General features: G+C 43.6%; 3 protein-coding genes across 3 annotated transcripts; all 3 read right to left on the bottom strand.

Annotated features, from left to right (window-relative positions):
* Window positions 1–83: 83 nt before the first annotated feature.
* On the bottom strand, window positions 84–6525 carry mybl2b (v-myb avian myeloblastosis viral oncogene homolog-like 2b). The gene is made up of 15 exons (XM_034532924.1): window positions 6214–6525; window positions 5696–5792; window positions 5472–5543; window positions 5244–5336; window positions 4921–5141; window positions 4687–4819; window positions 4516–4575; window positions 4086–4268; window positions 3577–3849; window positions 3345–3487; window positions 2727–2826; window positions 2517–2627; window positions 1420–1536; window positions 1201–1332; window positions 84–1099 (listed from the first exon to the last, which is right to left on the bottom strand). The coding sequence occupies exons 1-15, from the start codon at window positions 6231–6233 to the stop codon at window positions 971–973; spliced, it is 1884 nt and encodes a 627-aa protein (XP_034388815.1). The 5' UTR covers window positions 6234–6525; the 3' UTR covers window positions 84–970.
* A 565-nt stretch (window positions 6526–7090) lies between these two features.
* On the bottom strand, window positions 7091–12034 carry ift52 (intraflagellar transport 52 homolog (Chlamydomonas)). Its single transcript, XM_034532925.1, has 14 exons — window positions 11870–12034; window positions 11430–11598; window positions 11236–11323; window positions 10912–11041; window positions 10723–10798; window positions 10472–10543; window positions 10255–10381; window positions 10071–10154; window positions 9896–9964; window positions 9659–9813; window positions 9484–9571; window positions 8877–8985; window positions 8449–8594; window positions 7091–8377 (listed from the first exon to the last, which is right to left on the bottom strand). The coding sequence occupies exons 2-14, from the start codon at window positions 11546–11548 to the stop codon at window positions 8342–8344; spliced, it is 1299 nt and encodes a 432-aa protein (XP_034388816.1). The 5' UTR covers window positions 11549–11598; window positions 11870–12034; the 3' UTR covers window positions 7091–8341.
* Window positions 12035–13523: 1489 nt separating this feature from the next.
* Window positions 13524–17232, bottom strand: acot8 (acyl-CoA thioesterase 8). Its single transcript, XM_034533868.1, has 6 exons — window positions 17064–17232; window positions 16078–16214; window positions 15675–15900; window positions 15097–15254; window positions 14204–14395; window positions 13524–13813 (listed from the first exon to the last, which is right to left on the bottom strand). The coding sequence occupies exons 1-6, from the start codon at window positions 17216–17218 to the stop codon at window positions 13695–13697; spliced, it is 987 nt and encodes a 328-aa protein (XP_034389759.1). The 5' UTR covers window positions 17219–17232; the 3' UTR covers window positions 13524–13694.
* Window positions 17233–17987: the final 755 nt, after the last annotated feature.

Below are 17987 nucleotides of genomic sequence, written 5' to 3'. Positions count from 1 at the left end.
ATTACAACTAGTCTAATGTTAAATGTCAACTTTAAATGAGATGCGCTGCTTTGTGCGGCAGCAGAATAATCAAGAGGAAAGTGTGCATTGGACATATTGTGTTTTTATTAAATTTCTTAACAAAATGCTTGGATGATAAAGTAAAAACATACAACTCTAAATATTTACAAACAGTGCCAAATGACATAATATTCTGAACATCGGCGGCTGTGCAGCATCCACGCCCCCTACACTGATGCTGCTACAACTTTCCCCAAGTGTATTCATCACTCAGTTTCATCTCAATCAGCAGTGGGTCTCCTTGACCGACAGCAGCTGTGTGCTGTGGTCACCTTCAAATTTCCAGCAGACACCCAATTTACATCCTAAGGACCTCACTTATAATTTGAATATTGAGATGTGTATTATGAATCTAGACACATGCTGAAAAGACTGTTAAAACAAGACAATGTTCACTTAACATTTTCAACATGAACCCCCCCCCCCCTCGTCTCTAAATGCATTAGTAATCAAGCTGTCTGAATTTACTCCACATTCAAGTCATACAACTGAACTTTCGATATGGAGGTGCGACCTGAGTCTTTGTACTTTTCACAACTTTAAAAAACAGTTAAATTACAGACACATTACGCAATGTAAAACCATGTCTTTTCAGTGATAAAGTGTACGGCCGTGATTTAATTTAATTCTACATTCATTGCTCTTTTCTTTTCTTTTTTTTTAAGTGACAGTACAACGAAATGCGATTTCAAGCCTTGCATGAGGCCATTGGAGTGAGACGAAAGCTAAAAAAAATCGCCCCTTAAATTATTCCTGGGGCTACATATTGTCAGTGTTGTGATTGCTAACGAGAACCGTACTAAACCTACAAATGACACGCTGATTTTCCTCCGCCGCGCGTTACAACAGCAAAACGGCGACTATAGGTTCCTCGCGTGTGTGACGAGTCGGTGGAAAGACGAGACGCGCCTCAGGACAGAATAAGCGCCCGGCTGTGGCCGTGGGATTTTAGTGAGCGAAGGTAGCGTCTCGCCTTCTCCGTCATTATGAGCTGGTCTTTAGTCTGTCCGCAAACAACCGTCTCCCATTCTTTCGACATCTGAAGGGAGAGAGAGAGAGAGAGAGAAAAGTCACTATACATTAAAATACTTTTCTATTGATGAGGACATTTTGTAAAAAATAAATACAAGTGGGAGTTACCAGAACTGGGGGAATCGTGCTGGTAAATATGGCACTGTCGCTGGGTCCCAAAAGAAAGCCCCGATCCAAAATATTGTCGTGTTGCTTACTGCAAAACGACGAGGAGTTGAGCGTCACTATCACCGGCTCGTCCTGTGGTCGGGAAAACGGCGGACAAGACAAGTTAGGATGCGTCAACTCGACGGACTGACTTATAATACGTTGCGACTTCTTTTTAACCTTGATTGTGTGTTTGGCTTCAGTCATGATGGATTTGCGTTTTGATGTGGGCACCACATGGCAGTCCACGGCATCCAGGGCCAGTGACTTCCGCACTTTCTTCATAGGGGGCCGATGCTGGAGAACAAGAAAGACGATGAGGATGTGTAAATGGAGTGTACTTTTCTAGTCGTCCAACCTCTAAAAGCGCTTTAACACTACTTGTCATCATTCACCCATTCATACACTGATGGGAGGGGCTACCATTCAAGGTGCCACTAGGACTAGTTGTCAAGCGGGGATAAATGGACTAGTGGAGCCGGGGATCGAACGGCTGATCCTTTGATTGATCCTGCTCTAAAATGACAACGATAGGTCCAGGCATGAATGGAAGGAGCTCAGAATCGAACTGCTTCATGGAGACGGTTACAGCATGGAAGCTGAAAATGGCCACGGCAGTAAAAGCAGAGGAAATATCTGGTTGGGGGAAGTGAATGAACATGGGGTAATGCACGGCTCCGCGGTGTAAAAAGAAAAAGGTTTTTTTTTTTTTTTTAAATATATATATATATATATATATATATATCTAAGTTAGCATAAAACGGGGTTTGGGAGGTTTTTTTTCCCTATCGTTGCAGCATGCACATTATACAGAGCATTGACGGTGTCTCCCTTATTGATGATATCCATCCAAGTTCCATTAGAAAGGTCACCGTGACAACTTTTCAACGCTTCAGTCTGTTAAGTGGCAAATTGTTATTTTATTTAGGAAAATCCTTTAATAGCATTAAAAAGGAGATCTATACAGAATTCAGAACAAAGCGATGATCGAAGGGGATTGCCTCCACATGGCTCTCAACATGGCAGCTACCAGCTAACGATGCGAACAACAAACAACTGCCCCAGTGCTAACACTGTTAACTTGGAGTGGGGGGTAATAGCTAGCCAGTTGTTAGCTAGTAACTTGCACTAGCGAATTTAAATGAGGTTCTCCTATGTTCTTACATCATAATGTCTCTATGATCTAGCACCAATACACATTAAATATCATGATGTACCATGAACAGGGGTTAAAGGACTCAAACAGATCAGTCAGGTATTTAGGTTGACTCCGTTACCATCGTTTTGCGCCTTTGTTCAGGCGGAGTCGAGCGCGCGCCGACCATGTCAATCCCAGAGTCTCTCATGATGACTTCGTTTATGTCGTCTTCAAGGTTCGGAGTCTGAGGCTAAAATAACACAGCAGACCAAAAGAAAGTTTAATCCGGAGTTGATTAAACTGTGGAGGGTGAACCCATCCCTTTCCACTGACAATCGCAGATACTCACCAGCGGCTGCAGAGGCCCGTACTTCTCCATGGCGTTTTTGAAAGGCGTCGGAGTTCGCGGGGTCGAACAGAGGTCGGACTTGTGGTTGGGTGTGACAAATCTACATGAAGATGCACACAAATGTGAACACAAGAGACTCAAATTCAAATCCAGCAGCCCAATTCATGTTCCCAACCTGTAACCACAACCTCCTGAATGAGACAAGCGGCTTAATTTCTAAAATGTTCATATCAAAACGTAGTTGACGCATTCGATACTGGCGTTATAGAGTGATGCGTTTTCTCTCACAAACTGTCTTTGTCTGAATGCAGACGACAACGGCTGCACCAGTTTTGTTTTCCACCAGTCGGCTAAAAATTAAAACCCCATAACCGGTATCATATTTTGCATTGCTCTTTGAGCAGATTTCAAAGCTTGAATCCAGTTCGAGGAACTTTCATCTTGTGGTGGTCCCAGTGGACACAAGCGGCAGTGTTTCTGAGCACCAGAGTCCCATCAGAAACCAGTTCATAACTAGTTAGAAATTCCTCACAGTAACTTTAATGAATCCAATAAATTTTGCCAATCCGAAATGGAACAAGCTATTGGAGCTCATCACTGGTTAGAGAGACCACTCACGCAGAGTTTTCCTTCTGGGTGAGGGGGGTCTTGTCTCGCTGTAGCGGTGTCGTAAGAATGGCTTTCTGGCTGCACACCGGTGTGGATGTGAGGGACGGATTCTCCATGTCGTGAGTGTCCTGCTTGGTCCACATGTTGAGGAACTAGAAACAACACGCGGTAAGTGAATGTACCATCTCAACCAGAAATTATGAGCGGAACAAAAAAAAAAAAAAAAGGGTTACTAATTTACCTGAGATGGAGAAAAGGGCAAGATTTTGACAGGAGTGCTCTTGGGAGTCATGGAGTTGTTGGCGTCGGGGGACAAGGCGATGCGCCTCCGGCTGCGCCGGTTCAGTATGGAGGGCGGCGTGACCCCTCCGGGGGAGATGGGGATGAGTTCGCCCTTGCTGCCTTTGCTCAGCTCCTGCAGGGCGCTGCCTTCCAGGCGAAACTGGTGGCGCTCCGGGCTCGGACTGTCCTCCGGCAGGTCAAAGGCCGCTAGGTTGCACCAGCCATCCAGGTCCTGATTAGCGGTTAGAGGCATTTTACAAGCGAGTTGGACATTTAGTCACTATAAAATATTTTTGGGGCGTACTTATTTTTTTTTATAGAAGCATATACATGTTTCACAGAGGAACAATAAACAAAATACATATTAAAAACAGCACAATTGATCCTTTTCTTATCTGTATGTAACTGAACTTAGATGGAAGCGTCGTCTATCGGACCCATGCTTGCTTTACATGCAGCGTTACTTACCCCGTCCACCATGTCCAGGACTTCCTTCAGTACCGGGCCGGTGGGGGAGAGAAAGCCAGAGCTGTCCACCACCCAGCTGGTAATGTTCATTTCTCCGGCTTCGGACTTGGGACTTGAGCCGTCCTTTGGCGAGGACGCAACCTCGGCGGGCTCGGCTTTCACCATGGCGGAGACGGGCGTTTCCTGCAACCGGAGGTTGGGGAAACGATAAGCATTGAAACACCCAACAACAAAAAATACGTAACAACTACTGACGTAGATTGATGCTGCGTTCACGACAAAACTAATTTTTGCAATGACCACAAATGGTCCGGCAAGTAAACTCACGTGAGAAGCGCGACGCGAACATTTGCTTCACTTTTGGTGTGAACGCAGCATACGTCTGTTTTAAATTAGGATATTTCACAAATTGGTGCGACTGGTTGCTCACCGAAGGAAGCGTTGTCTGCTCTGGATCTCTTTCCGCGCCATCTTGGGAGCAACTGGCCATCTGTGTAGCAAAAATAAATAATAAATATATATATGTATATATATTCAAATTGCTCCTATATCCAGGACATCGTGACCATGGGGGGGCGGGGGGGGAGGACATATAGCCCACCTGCACATCTTTATTTACACGGTCCAACAGCTCTTCGAGTTCATTTGGACTGAAGACCTCCCCGGCAAAGAAGCCCATCTCTAATTTGCGCTTGATGGTGGAATTCCAGTGGTTCTTCACGGCATTATCGGTCCTGTGAACAAATATCACGACATAAAGGCCTACGAAATGATGCGGGGAAGGAGGGGGGGGGGCTTGAATCAGAAACTCCTCCTCTGAGCAGACATAGCTCACCTTCCAGGTAACAGCTTGGCCATCTCAGCCCAACGGTTTCCCAGCAGACAGTGCGCCTTGAAGATGATGAGGTCCTCCTCCGCCGTCCACGAGGACTTCTTCACATTGGGATTGAGGTGGTTGTGCCAGCGCTCCCGACACTGCTTCCCCAGTCTGCCCTTCAGGTGCTTGGCCACCATCGCCCACTGCTTGTTGCCGTAGAGATTGACAAGCTCTATCACCTGTGTGGGGGGGGGGAAGAGTGTGTGCAGGAAGTTATCGCACAGTTTAAAAACAAAAAAAGTCATATTTCTTTTAATGGCGTGCACTAGCGAGTGATTCACCTTCTCGTCCTCTTCTTTGGTCCACGGGCCTTTGACCAATTCTGGATCCAAGACCTTAAACCAACGGTGCTGACACTGGTGCTCAGAGTGACTCTGAGCATGACAAAACAAGCATGGATGAGATTTGTTTTACACATACAATATCTATATCTATATATAGATATAGATATAGATATAGATATTGTATGTATATATAAAATAAAAAAGCAATAGGAGCATTAAACTCACTGGTATGTAGGTGGCAATATATTTCCAATCATTTGATCCCATTTTGTGAACCAGCGCCTTGAGTTTGTCATCCTGTTGACACAAACAAACAAAGCACGTTTATGTTCCCCTGTCCTACACAGCCTTTTATTTACATTGACCACCGGCAGGGGGGGGGGGGGGGTCAAGGGTCAGAGAGGCAATATGCAAATTGATGGGACGGACGGACGCGTCGAGACACTCACCTCCTCTTGTGTCCATTTCACCTTCACTTTCCCACCGTCCCTCTGCTCTGCCACATCGGAATCGGTGTCGTGATGCATGGCCTCCTCTCCGTCCTCACTGAGGGAGACAGAAAGAGGGAGCCGCACTTTTACGCGCTGCGTGTGTGTGTGTGTGTGTGTGTGTGTGGGGCGAGGAGGATGACGCCGATTGTCAGGTTTCTTTCTAACCGTGATCTGATCCGCGTAAAGTGCAGAACCAGATGGTCGGTACGGTGTTGGACAGATGAACCGATCGCTGTGATTTACACACGGGGAGTGGTTGACGTTAAATTAAAAATACTGTACTTTTTTTTTTTTATATCGCGATTCTTTGGATGGGGGGGGGGGGGGAAGGGCGGCACATACAAGGGTCCGTGAAGTAGTCACAAGTGGATATTAGGATATTTGACCAAAAGCCAACTGAATGCCATGAACACAGTAAAGCTATAAAACAAACGAGTGCTGCTTCCGGTTCGGAGAAACAATGATTAGCCGCTCACCCGCGCGGCCACCGAGACATTTCCCTCTGTTTCTGTTGTTTACGTTCAGGCGGTGGTTCGTCCTGCAGCCGTTGCGCGTCATGTGCGTGTGTATTTGGTAATGTGTCGATGTATTCCGCGTGCTTGTTGTCTTCGCGAAGTGGGGGGGGGGGCAGCCAGCGGTGGAGGCCCGGCGCCGTAGCGTTGAACGGTGAAGTTTGCAGCTACTAGCCGGCTGGAGCCACCGGGGATGTCCGCGCTCCTGGATTTCTATCTCGCGCCCTTCTCCGCCGTCGAAAAAGACCGGATGGTGACGTAGCTGCGCGTCGGACATGCGCGTGGCGTCGGGCGGCCGGGGAGAGAGAGAGACCTCCAGTGACAGCTTCGAAAGAAAAAAAGAAAATACACAAACTCGACTGAAGCGCGTGTTCCCCACACTCACGCACGCACACACGCGCACACACAGCGAGTTTCGACTAATAAGAAGGGGTCAATAAATATGATGTGCCACTTATAATTATTTCATCAAAATGTTGGAAAATAATTTACAGCGACCAAAACAGCTCTTTGTAGTATTTGTAATTATTCACAAACAATCTCAGTATTCAATATTTCTATATATGTTTAATTAGAGCCCAGAAGAGTTAGTCAATTAATCAAATGACTGAACATGTTAAGTCAATTACTCATCAAAAACACTAAATATTTCCAACTTCCTAAATGTGAACATTAGCTGCTTCTCTCTTTCTTGTTTCAAAGGTTTGGCACTTCTGACACTCCAACCATGGACAAATTAAACAATAATCAATGCAGAAAGTGCTCAGGAAATGTACAAAAAGAAAGTCACACTTTTCAAAACATGCGTCTTCTTTTAAACAAAAAAACACAAATAAACATAATTTAAATAATCTTTTATTTACATGTTTACTACATTTTTAAAAAAGTGATTGATGGGCTGTATGCTACCCCACCTTCCTCTGGACTGATGACCTGCCTCGCCGCCAGCTGGGTCAATTAACAAGCAGCAGGTTAAAACAGGTTAAAACCCAGCTGCAGATCAATCGGCATTTGCCAGCCCAAGGAAACAATGGAGAAGGCTTTTGTCATTAAAGGTAAGAAAACTACTATTTTACTTCTCAAGATGGATATATTAGTTGTGTCCAATCAGACAATGGGATTCTGAGTGGGATCTAACATTTCTCCTCCTAGATATGAAAAGCTTTGAGTGTTCGCCTCCGTCGGAGCTCGACAGGAAGTTTTTTGGGGAACAGAGTTTGCTGTTGCTGGAGCAGTCACGAGGGTCAAACGACGACACCGTGGCGGACGACTCCGACACCCGGCTGTCCCTCCTGACTTCTCTCTGCCTGTCGTCGGACCCCATTTCTCCCTCTCTGGTGTTCTCCGTGCACAAGTTGAACACCCAGGAGGCCGACGGCTGTCACTTGGCCGTGCCTTCGCAGGGAAAGTCTTCTACCCCCCACGTGCTCCTGGGAAAGCAGATGAAATCCTCCAGTTCTGACCAGTCTTACGGCGACCTCACCGTCTCTCAAATGTCTTGGGACGTGTCTCTGATTAAATCGGAGAACAGCCCGAAACCCTGCCTGGAGTCCAGCGCTCTGGAGGCAACATTGAGTCCAAAACCTCAGTCCACACTACATTCACAAGCTGAAGTTTCTCCCTGACGCGGCCAAGAATCTTCTAAACACACACACTTGGCAAGGGGGAGGTTCAGAGCTTTGGAAGGAAGACGTCATGATTTTGTCTGCATCCACCAAGGATGGATCAAAGTGGACTTTAAAAAAAATATATATAAGGCTTTAAATGTTTATGGGTTTTATCATTTTGTTGGTAAAATCTTCCCATCTAACTACTGATTTGTCTTTACAGCAATGTGTGAGGATTCATGCAAAGAACTGTGCCTTTTTTTTAAAAAGATTTAAATAAAGTATCAATAACTTTATTTGCATGTGTATTGTACTTTTTTTTTCTTCTTTGTGAAATACAATAAGTGTGTATAGAAATCTATGATTTCTAAAACCCAACAGTACCCATGTTGAATCTTGTACCTTCTACTAGGGAACACATCTGCTTGGTCATGTTACAGTATGACGGCAGGAGAGATGAGTCTTTACAAGTTTCTTGAATCCAATCACAACGGTGTGAATGGTGCCTCGGTGTCGGGCTCCTGCAAAAAGAGACATTTTAGATCAGGCCATTGCTGCATACCGTCTGGTAAAGAGTCTTTTAGGTTCTTACCTGATTGAGTTTCTTGAACTCCACAACCTGGAAGAAAATGTGTTCCAAGATGTGCTTGGCATCCCTCTGCTCTTTGTCCAACTTTGGAGTCACCCCCAGGATCTCGCCACATTTCCGCACGTAGAATTCAAGATCATCGTCCGTACCTTTTTTTTAACAAGTGAAATTGAATAAGTGAAAAACGACATAGCACTACCTAAATGGCTTGTTACATTTTTTTTTTAATGGGGTTGTCTTAGGTACTTCTCAAAGTATGTGTTGTATGTTTTCCAAACTGGGGATGTGCCAACTGCCGAAGGTAGTACACTGACTATGGATAAGTAGCCTACCTCAAACAACCCTATTAAAAAAATAAAATCCAAGCGAGCCCTTTAACAGTCCTAAACCTAACCAGTGAATAATTTGGCTCCGTAAAGTACTGAACTTACATTTATTGGTGAGCTGTGCCAGGCGCACTTTCTCCGAGGAGAAAGCTTCATCAAGGTCGAACAGGTCCAGCATAGGAGGAGGCAACTCGCTTAAGGCAGGTGGAAAGACCTAAAGGACAGGACGACATAACATAACTAGGGGCCTTAAGGCAAAACGTCTGTGGCCATGACTCTAAAACAGGGGTCTCCCGACAAGTAGTGAGCAAGCTACTGATATGTAAATACATTTGATCAGTCACTTGTGTGAATTTCAGACTCAAAATGTTGCCGCTTTAAAGTTTAGTTGAATTGGTAATGTTAGCCGACTAGCAAGCGCACGGCGGATTTGAAAATGACTATCATAAAAACAGTCCAATAAAAGGAAAATGATAAACTATTTTCATAAGAAATGGGTATTTTGTTTAGGTTTTTTTTTCACGGATGTGAATTAGTGACTTATGACTTTTGTGGTTGGTGCTATGAGTAGTTCTCAACAACTTTCATTTTGTCGAATTAGCTCTCAGATGGGAAAAAACATAACTAAAAAGTTGGAGACCCCTACTTTATAATTGAAATCTCATGTATGGAAAAACACTGGCTGGGATGTGAATGCAGGACTGAAACTCACAGCGGGTTGGAGCTGAGGCAGCGGCGTCTCAAAATGTGGCGCTATCAGCTGAAGTGGCTCGTCTTTGACATTAAGCTGCTTGTAGGCACTGCAGAAAATGATTTTTTTTGCCATAAAGAAGGAAAAAAAAGTGACTCGAGCAGAGCCTTCCCAGTTGTTCATCTTGCGTTCTCACCTGATGACTTGGGGTAAGGCGTCGGTTGACAAATTGAACAAGGACATGTCAAACAGCGAGGTGAAGTCCCTGGGGTTTTCGTCACCCACTTGTAAGCACACTCTGAGCTGTTCCGCCAAGCACCCTAAGTCTGGCAGCATGGTGTAATCTGTGATCTAGGGGACACGCACACAAGAAGGGATTGTTTAACTAATTAAAAAAGACGACGCCATTCTCCTGTCGAGTATCCCTCCTCACCTCTGGGTCTTCTGCGTCAATCTGATTCAGCTGGATATTATCAGCCATGAGCCACTGCAGCACAACATCCTGGAATAGAAAATAAGACTGAATACTTACAAATTCCACAGGAGAGCAGAATACTCTTCTGATGTGCGAGTTGACCAAATAAACCATAAATTCCAACCGGACTCACCAGGATTTTACTGTTCTCCTCTTTGTCTATGTATTGGTCACTGAACATGTGGCAGGAACCCAACACTACCAGTTTGCCACCCTCCTTCACAGGACAAAAGACATCTTTTAACATTGTACAAATGTGCGTTTGCGTGTGTGTTATATTGTGAGGGAATAAGTATGAAAACTACAGTGTGACTGACCTTTCCTTGGTGAAATGCCAGGACCGGCCTGTTGAGGGGGAAGCAGACGGAGCCAGTTGAAAGAACGGCCACAGCCGGCTTCATCACGCTCAGTGTGGCTCCGTACGGGTACACAAACGTGAGAGCCCTACACACATAGAAGACAGGAAAGCGTTTTAAGTTCAAACACCCTCCAAGTCACTAAAGGCAGCGCCGAATGTAGAAGTTAATTATTTACTGTGCATTGTTTCCAACATTTTCCTCTTCGATGATGCCCGTGACCACTTTGCCAGCAGCCCGACTAATCTCTCTAAACAAGGAAAAGGCAAGAAGATTGTGACTTTGATGTGCAACAGCTTACAATCTATTCTATTTAATATTAGTACAGTTATCACTACAGAATTCTGAAACAAACAGGCTCCAAATAGTCAGAATATGCCAAATAAAATGGGCTTTTGTGAGAGAAAAACACACGCTCTGACAACAAACCTGTTCAACACACCGTTGGACACCAGCGCCTCTTTCGGATGGAAGTATTTGTAATACACATTTCTCACAACAGCATCTGCGGCAGTAAAAGGAAGCAAGACCCCGCAGAATTCAGTACAACTGTTAGAAAAGTAGACCCCTGTCACCGCACAGATGGCGCCCGCTGTCATTTCAAACTTAAACACGCACCATTGTTGACCATCACGCCAAACTCCTCCAGGAGAAAGTTGATGTTGGTGTTGTACTTCATTTCTCCCCCTTCACCGAGCATGACCAGGACGTTTCCTCCCCCGTCCAGGTACAGCTTCAGCACCTCCAGCTGAAATGAAAAGGGACAACAATACTGTGAAAACCTGCTCGTCTGAGTGCGCCTGCAGAACCGAGAAGTAGCACAGTGGAAGTATATTTATATATGTGGCTGGTAAGCTTCCCATGTGTACCATCTCCCACGCCCATGTGCTGTTCTGTGGAAATAAACAAAACATGCTCTGGTTGTTCTTCACAATACAACACCTCTGAAGCTGTGAACTTCTCCCTTGGTCCAGCGGTTATCCACAACTTGACACCCTTCAGCTTCTCCAGAGACAGCTCTTCCTTCATACTATGGGATGGGATGAGATGGAGAGCATTTGTTTTCGAAAACGGGTGGCTTTTTCAAATTTAACTGTGGCAAATTGTGACCCACAAGAGATGGTTTTCGTGTTTACCTTTGGATTTTCCATTGAGCTCTCAGTCTTTTCTGGACGGATTTGTAGCCATTGTTCGTCGTGAACAGCTCTCTCTTCGACACGTTGAAGACGACCGCGTTCAGCGCTTCCTTCTCCATCCTTCACTGAATCCACTCACCGACGCCGACTGTCAATTGCATCCGTACACCTAGTGTTGTGACGTCAAGTTAGATTCAATTGAATTAGCGTCAAGTATGCACTGCCCCCCCTCCCGCGCCGCGTTCAACCGCTTATAAGCGGCGTTTCGCGTGATATTATTAACGTACACAAGTTGTGCTAACGCTAACGAGAGGTAACGGTAAGCGTCCTTTGACTCACGCTAGCATAACTGCTGTTGGCAGCCTTTTATAGCAGCTAACAGCTAGCCTCGTACCGTGCTGCGTTATGTTCGCCATGTACATTAATGCTCCTTAACTTACGCGAGCATTCGACGTTTGCTTTCAACGTGTATCCTTTTTTTTCCTGTCCACTTGTTGTCCACCTCGGTACGTGTATTTCCGCCCGTGACGCTGCTATCTCGTATTAAAAAGGTTGGCGTTTCCAAAGTTAGCTTGTTTAACTCACAAGCTAGGCTGGCAGTGATGCATGCCGGGAGGAGAAGTGGTAACCAAGGGCGCTAACCGCATAACAACCAAGAAGTAAGACAGGGTCACGTGAGATGAGCCATTCTTTTCGATTCGTTAACGTTCGTTTATACGGTTATGTTAACGGATATATATCATATATATACATTATATATATATATGCATTATCTATATATATATATACATTATACATATATAGCTACATTAATTATGTAGGGGTACATACTATTCTGAATTATTTGCTAAACAGTATTATAAATGTTTAGGGAATAATTGTCATTAGATAACACAAACCTTATTGTGGTAGATGTACCATATAATCAGTGTTTTCCTTGATCAACAAGAAAGTGGAGACACTTTCTCCTGGAAGGAGATAATGTTTTTTTTAATACTTTTGCAAATACATGCTCATATTCATGACATTATATTTTCTTAGAATTTGTGTTATTATATTCCAAAATAATGACGTTTCACATAAATGGTCGAGAGATATCAACATATAAAACGCATGTTTGACTTTATTAAAACAAACAAGAGATATACTGTTACCCAGAGTCAAAACAGTTTAAATGATTATCTATAATAGTTTGGATGATAATAATTTGATAAAGAATAAATAAAATAGATAAAATAAAAATAGATCAAGAAAAATTTGATTTTATCAAGCACTGTTAACTGTTAACATCTGTTAACATTTCATCTACATTAAACTCAGACCTGGGACGTGTCCCATGATTATTACATTTCTAGCTTTGCTCAGTACATTGATAGAAACGGATCTGGATCGAGAGACCTGGAAGAGGAGACCAAAGAGCCGAAGCCCCATCTCTACATGCGATGCCCTCATTTCTTCTGCAGCTGTGTAAGGTAAAACCTACAGGCATCTCACGAGCAAAACACTGTACAATTCAGTCCAAAGGTTCCTGGCTCACATTTTTTGCATTGTGCACTTCAAATCTTCCGCCTTGTAGAAAAGCATGTATTCAGTGAGCAGATGTCAAGGTACTGTTGCAGATGGAACAATCTGTACAGTCTCATCCTGTCCTACTCCACAATATAAGTCTTATAAGTCTCTCCTGGAAGATCAGGCTGTACATTTTCCTTTCTTGCTCTCCGATGATTGTACTTTTTTTTCTCTTCCCAGGTTGTACATTTCCTTGATTGTGCTCCTCCACAATAATGAAAGTTTTTTTTCCCACTCAATACTGGTGGATCAGGCCGTTCCTTCCATTCGCGGTCCTCTCTATATTCCATCAACTTGCTTTATTCTTCTTAACGGGCATATATTTACATGCAAGTGGGAAGAAAATGTTATGTCATCCAAGTTTCGACTTTTTAAAACTTTCAGGTCATTCAAAAAACAAAACGTTGGAACAGTCAGAACTACGGCATTTCAGCAGCTACAGCTAAGTCGTTACAATAGAATTTTGAATACGAGCATGAATGACCGACGCAAAACACCTCTTGTCTAACAAATGACAAGCACCCATCCATTAAAAACCTTTTCAGTCTTTATTGATAGTATAAGCAATTGCGTTAGAGCATGTTCCTAATAAAATAAGCATTTGTTATAAATTAAACATTTTAAACATTGGTTTTACAAATATTTTTATACTATTGGAGTTAAAAAAATAAAATAAATCTCATGAAAGTTTAAAGCTTAGAGTTTGCTGGACCCCGTGACTGGCTTCACCCTCAGGACCCCCTCCTGGGAACACGAGGCAGCCAGCACCCCGTCTCTTCTCCACAGTCGGCCCTGAACCAGTCCCCTGCTGCCCCCTGGAGGACAAAACACAAACCACATGCTGGACTTGAAGCACAATGCAGAAAAGTGTCACTGAACAAATAGTAATTTAGACCAAACCAAAGTGTAATCCAATTTGAAACGGGGAAAACATAATATTACTATGGCTGTATTGAAAAGCTTGAGGCTTAATTCATAATGTTGACATTCAAGTTATTATTAATAACTTTAAGGAACTCTCTTCCCCTCTCTCAAATGCACACACGGCTCCTCGTCTCAGTCCTCCCGTGTTTTTTTATTATCTAACGAAATAGTCTGCTTCTAACCATATTTGATGGCGTTCAGCCTTATCAAAAACAAAATGTTCACTGCAGTCAACAGACGAACGAAGTCGAGCAGATCGGGAAGCGGACAACCACACTGACCTGCCCAAGGGCTCTCGCACTCATACAGCATCCACTCATCGGTGCGGAAAGTGCTGTGGAACCACATGGCGTGGTCCAGGGAGGCCGAGAAGTGGGCCCTGTAGTCGGGATAGGGCAGCAGCGCCGTGTCCAGGAACGCAAAGTCGGACACATAGGCAGCAACGCAGCAATGCAGCTTCATGTTGCCCTCGCCTGCAGAATTACACAACAACAAAAAAAGCAGGAACAAACACAGGTTAGGCAGTATTATAAATTATTGCCCTGCGTACATTTTTATGCAAACCGGCAGAACCTGCAGTTATCGTCGACAACCTGTGGCGACGGCGTCCCGGCGCTTAACCCAAATGACTAACTAACGTAATATTGTGTTCGTTTACAAACGGTACAAATGAACCTTGGCCGTGAACAACTTACTTACAGAGTAAGAGCAATGTGGAGTTTTAATGTCAGTGGAAGGAGCACATTTGTTAGTAAATTCATTCATGTATATATATATATGTGTATATATATATATATATATATATATATATATATATATATATATACACACACACACATGATATATATATATATATACATGAATGAATTTACTAACAAATGTGCTCCTTCCACTGACATTAAAACTATAATATATATATATATATATATATATATATATATATATATATATATATATATATATATATATATATATATATATATATATATGCATTTCTTTTTAAGGCTGTATCCTGTTCTGGCCGCTTTAGTCATTCAACAACCTGCAAAAAGAGCGCATTTAAACTCAACAAGAGGCAACTAGAAGGCAACGTCAAGGAATCGTGCTGCTAATTTCCATCAGCCAGTGTAGCATGAACGCTATTCTACGCAACGCTAATGCCATCCAGATTTACCGATGTGTCCCCGCGCTCGCACCCAGAACAGCTTCTTCGGCTCGCTCGCAGTGCGTCGGTAGTAGGGCGGCGGGTTGACGGGCTTGATCTCGATGGGGACCTCGTTGGCCAGCAATTTGTTGAGACCTTGCTTCAACGTCTCTGCCAGGTCTGGTTTACTGTGGAGCAACGGAAGGAAACATGGCTCATTATCAAACGATAACATGAGCTTAAGTGGAGCTGCTCCAAATCTTAGATTTCTCTCACTCACGAAAATTCTGGAACCTCTGACATTCCGGAAAAAAACCCGGAAATTCTGTAACACGGACATTCCGGAACCCAATAATTCTGGGACCCTGATATTTCCTGAACCCTTACATTCTAGAACAGGGAACCCAGACATTCTGGAAGCCGAAAATTCCAGAAGTCAAAAATTCTGTAACACGGAACACGGACATTCTGGAACAGGGAACCCGGAAACTCTGGAACCCAGACATTCGGGAACACGAAACACAGGCATTCCGGATCCCGGTCAAAACTCGGAAATTCTGGAACACAAAAATTCAACACACTTTCCGACTTAATCTCGGCGGCTTCACCTCAGATAGAGATGAATTAACTCCTCCACTGTGAGGAGGTCTTCCGGCGGCGGGACCAGCGGCATGGTGAACTGGTGCTCCACGGGACTCGGCTGCAGCATGTGGAAGGAGGCCTGGCACGTCAGGATAGGCTGCCCGCGCTGGATGGCCTTCACGGAGCGCACGGCGAAACTGCGTCCGTCTCTCGTGCGGTCCACCTGGTAAAGGACTGGAACCTTAGGATCCCCTGGAGGGAGAAAATAAGAAAAGAACCTGATCGTGGACAGCCTTTCAAATAAATCATTGCATTGATGATGGCACAACACGAGCCTCCCGCAGCTTAGTGTCATTCAATCAATCACACGATCTATTGCGTCAACTCGGACGCCGGCCCCTATTAGAAAAAAATGACGCCCCGCCTTACCTGCTCGTACAAAGTAGCAGTGGAGAGAATGGGCAAAGAAGTTGTCGCCGACAGATTTGGCGGCGGCTACGAGGGCCTGACCCACTATTTGACCTCCAAACAAACGCTGACTGCGGGGCACCCAGTGGTGCGTCCCTCTGGGGGGAATAGAGAAGCAATTTAAATAGATGTACTGCAGTCCAGGTGCGGGTTCGACGATGAGAGGGATCAATGCGAGCCATTTGATTGGTTTTCGAGAACCTATATATTATTAAATCAGGTGGGGGGGGGGGGGGGGGGGGGGGGGGGGGGGGGGGGCTTGGATAGCCCAAACAGCTCGTAGTTAGACCTATATTTAATTTAATTTGTCCAATTTGATATAACAAGTCAAAGACAATTATTAATGTCCTCATAATTGGACATCAAACATTCACTGTATTCTTGTTCATGTGTACCCTTACTATAACCACGGCCATTTTCATGTCATTTTACTGTACTGAAAATGAAGGCAAAGTCAGCTCAAATTAAATTGTGATATTCAGAATTTACCCACATTTGACAGGTTATAAAAAGAGGTTATATTAAACTTTCGCAGGATTCTAATTCACAGTGACTCCTACTAAACTAACAAAGGTAAAGTCTCTTCAAATTAAACTGTGATATATTCATAATATCTCAATATCTTATAAAAAAACAAATCCTTAAAAAGGTTATATTAAACTTTCCCTGGATTCATTGAACCCTTTTTTCCGGTAAGTAACAGGATAGTAGTGTAACTTCAGATTGTATTATAAAGATTTTATTATAGTTGGATTTCAAAATTATGTTTTTGACCAAATTTAGCAAATGATTGCTTAAATATAGGTCTATCTCGGCCCCACCTCCCCCGGTACCGTAACACCACGAAAAGACCAGCCATACCAGCCGGTTGGCTTGACCGAGGTTCCCCGGAAGTCGGCTCACTTGACCAGTAGGTGCCATACTGGGAAAGTGACGAGCTTCATTACCTGTACAGGTCTACGTCCAGCTCTTCCAAGTTCAACACGCTGGTGACCAGGACGCTTTTAAGGTCCTGGGCCTGCAGAAATGCATTAGCGTCCGAGCTCTCATTTTCAGGTGATTTCGTGGTCTTGTCGCTATCACCTGCTTCCCTCTCCGCCATGTTTGTTTGTTTCTTCTTCTTCTTTTTCCTTGGATTTTATTGGCGGTTGGCAAATAACACATTGGGGTGCATTACCGCCACCCACTGGTATGGAGTGTGGATCAGGATGTCTTGTACTTATTTAACCCTCCTTTCGTGTTCGGGTCAACTTTAATCAATCATAAATATATATATATATATATAATATATTGTGTTTTACATCTACTTTCATTGATTTATTTCAATGAATGGGAAACACTAGATTATGGCCATTCACACCTTTCAGACTAAATAATGTGTCACATCTTCTCACTTTCCCTCTATATAAACCTTTATATAAGTTATTCTTATTTTTTAGCTTTTAGGATGTTATAGTTATGTTATGTAAAGTGTCTTTGACTACCACGAAAAGCGCTATATCAATTAAATGCATTATTATTATTATTATTATTATTATTTGTGCCTTGCTCATACTCTGTGAACACAATAAGTAGGCGACTAATAAAGCGATTTTCTGTCAGAGAGGCTATGGACCGAATTTAGTGATACATTTTCAGTGTCTATTCTTTGTATATTCACAGCAGTTATTCATGTGAACCACTAGTCTGAAACATTGTTTACAGCTTAAAATTTGGTGATGATTAATGTTTTTTTTGTGTTCATGTAAGAGCAGTTAAAACAGACCGGTCCAGTCGTGGGTTGATCTGACTGAGAAAAGTATTAGAGTGCAATAAAGGAAAAATCAGATTTTTGTGTAATTGTGGTTATACAAATGTTATTAATGGTGCAG

The sequence above is a fragment of the Cyclopterus lumpus genome, chromosome 5 (assembly GCF_009769545.1).
Source record: "Cyclopterus lumpus isolate fCycLum1 chromosome 5, fCycLum1.pri, whole genome shotgun sequence".
NCBI lineage: Eukaryota > Metazoa > Chordata > Actinopteri > Perciformes > Cyclopteridae > Cyclopterus > Cyclopterus lumpus.
The sequence above is the reverse complement of the archived record's forward strand: the minus strand, read 5'-3'. Positions and strand labels throughout refer to the sequence as shown.

Excerpts from the sequence above, each read along its gene's own strand:
- mybl2b (XM_034532924.1), bottom strand. The coding sequence starts at position 6,233 with ATGTCTCGGTGGCCGCGCGG. Across the intron at positions 5,142-5,243 it reads CCAAAGAAGAGGACGAGAAG|GTGATAGAGCTTGTCAATCT; the intron begins GTGAATCACTCG and ends CCCCCCACACAG. Across the intron at positions 1,100-1,200 it reads GCACGATTCCCCCAGTTCTG|ATGTCGAAAGAATGGGAGAC; the intron begins GTAACTCCCACT and ends CTCTCCCTTCAG.
- ift52 (XM_034532925.1), bottom strand. The coding sequence starts at position 11,548 with ATGGAGAAGGAAGCGCTGAACGCGGTCGTCTTCAACGTGTCGAAGAGA. Across the intron at positions 10,544-10,722 it reads TCCAACGGTGTGTTGAACAG|AGAGATTAGTCGGGCTGCTG; the intron begins GTTTGTTGTCAG and ends TTCCTTGTTTAG. Across the intron at positions 8,378-8,448 it reads AGTTCAAGAAACTCAATCAG|GAGCCCGACACCGAGGCACC; the intron begins GTAAGAACCTAA and ends CTCTTTTTGCAG.
- acot8 (XM_034533868.1), bottom strand. The coding sequence starts at position 17,218 with ATGGCGGAGAGGGAAGCAGGTGATAGCGACAAGACCACGAAATCACCT. Across the intron at positions 16,215-17,063 it reads CTGGACGTAGACCTGTACAG|AGGGACGCACCACTGGGTGC; the intron begins GTAATGAAGCTC and ends TATTCCCCCCAG. Across the intron at positions 13,814-14,203 it reads GTGCGAGAGCCCTTGGGCAG|GGGGCAGCAGGGGACTGGTT; the intron begins GTCAGTGTGGTT and ends TTTGTCCTCCAG.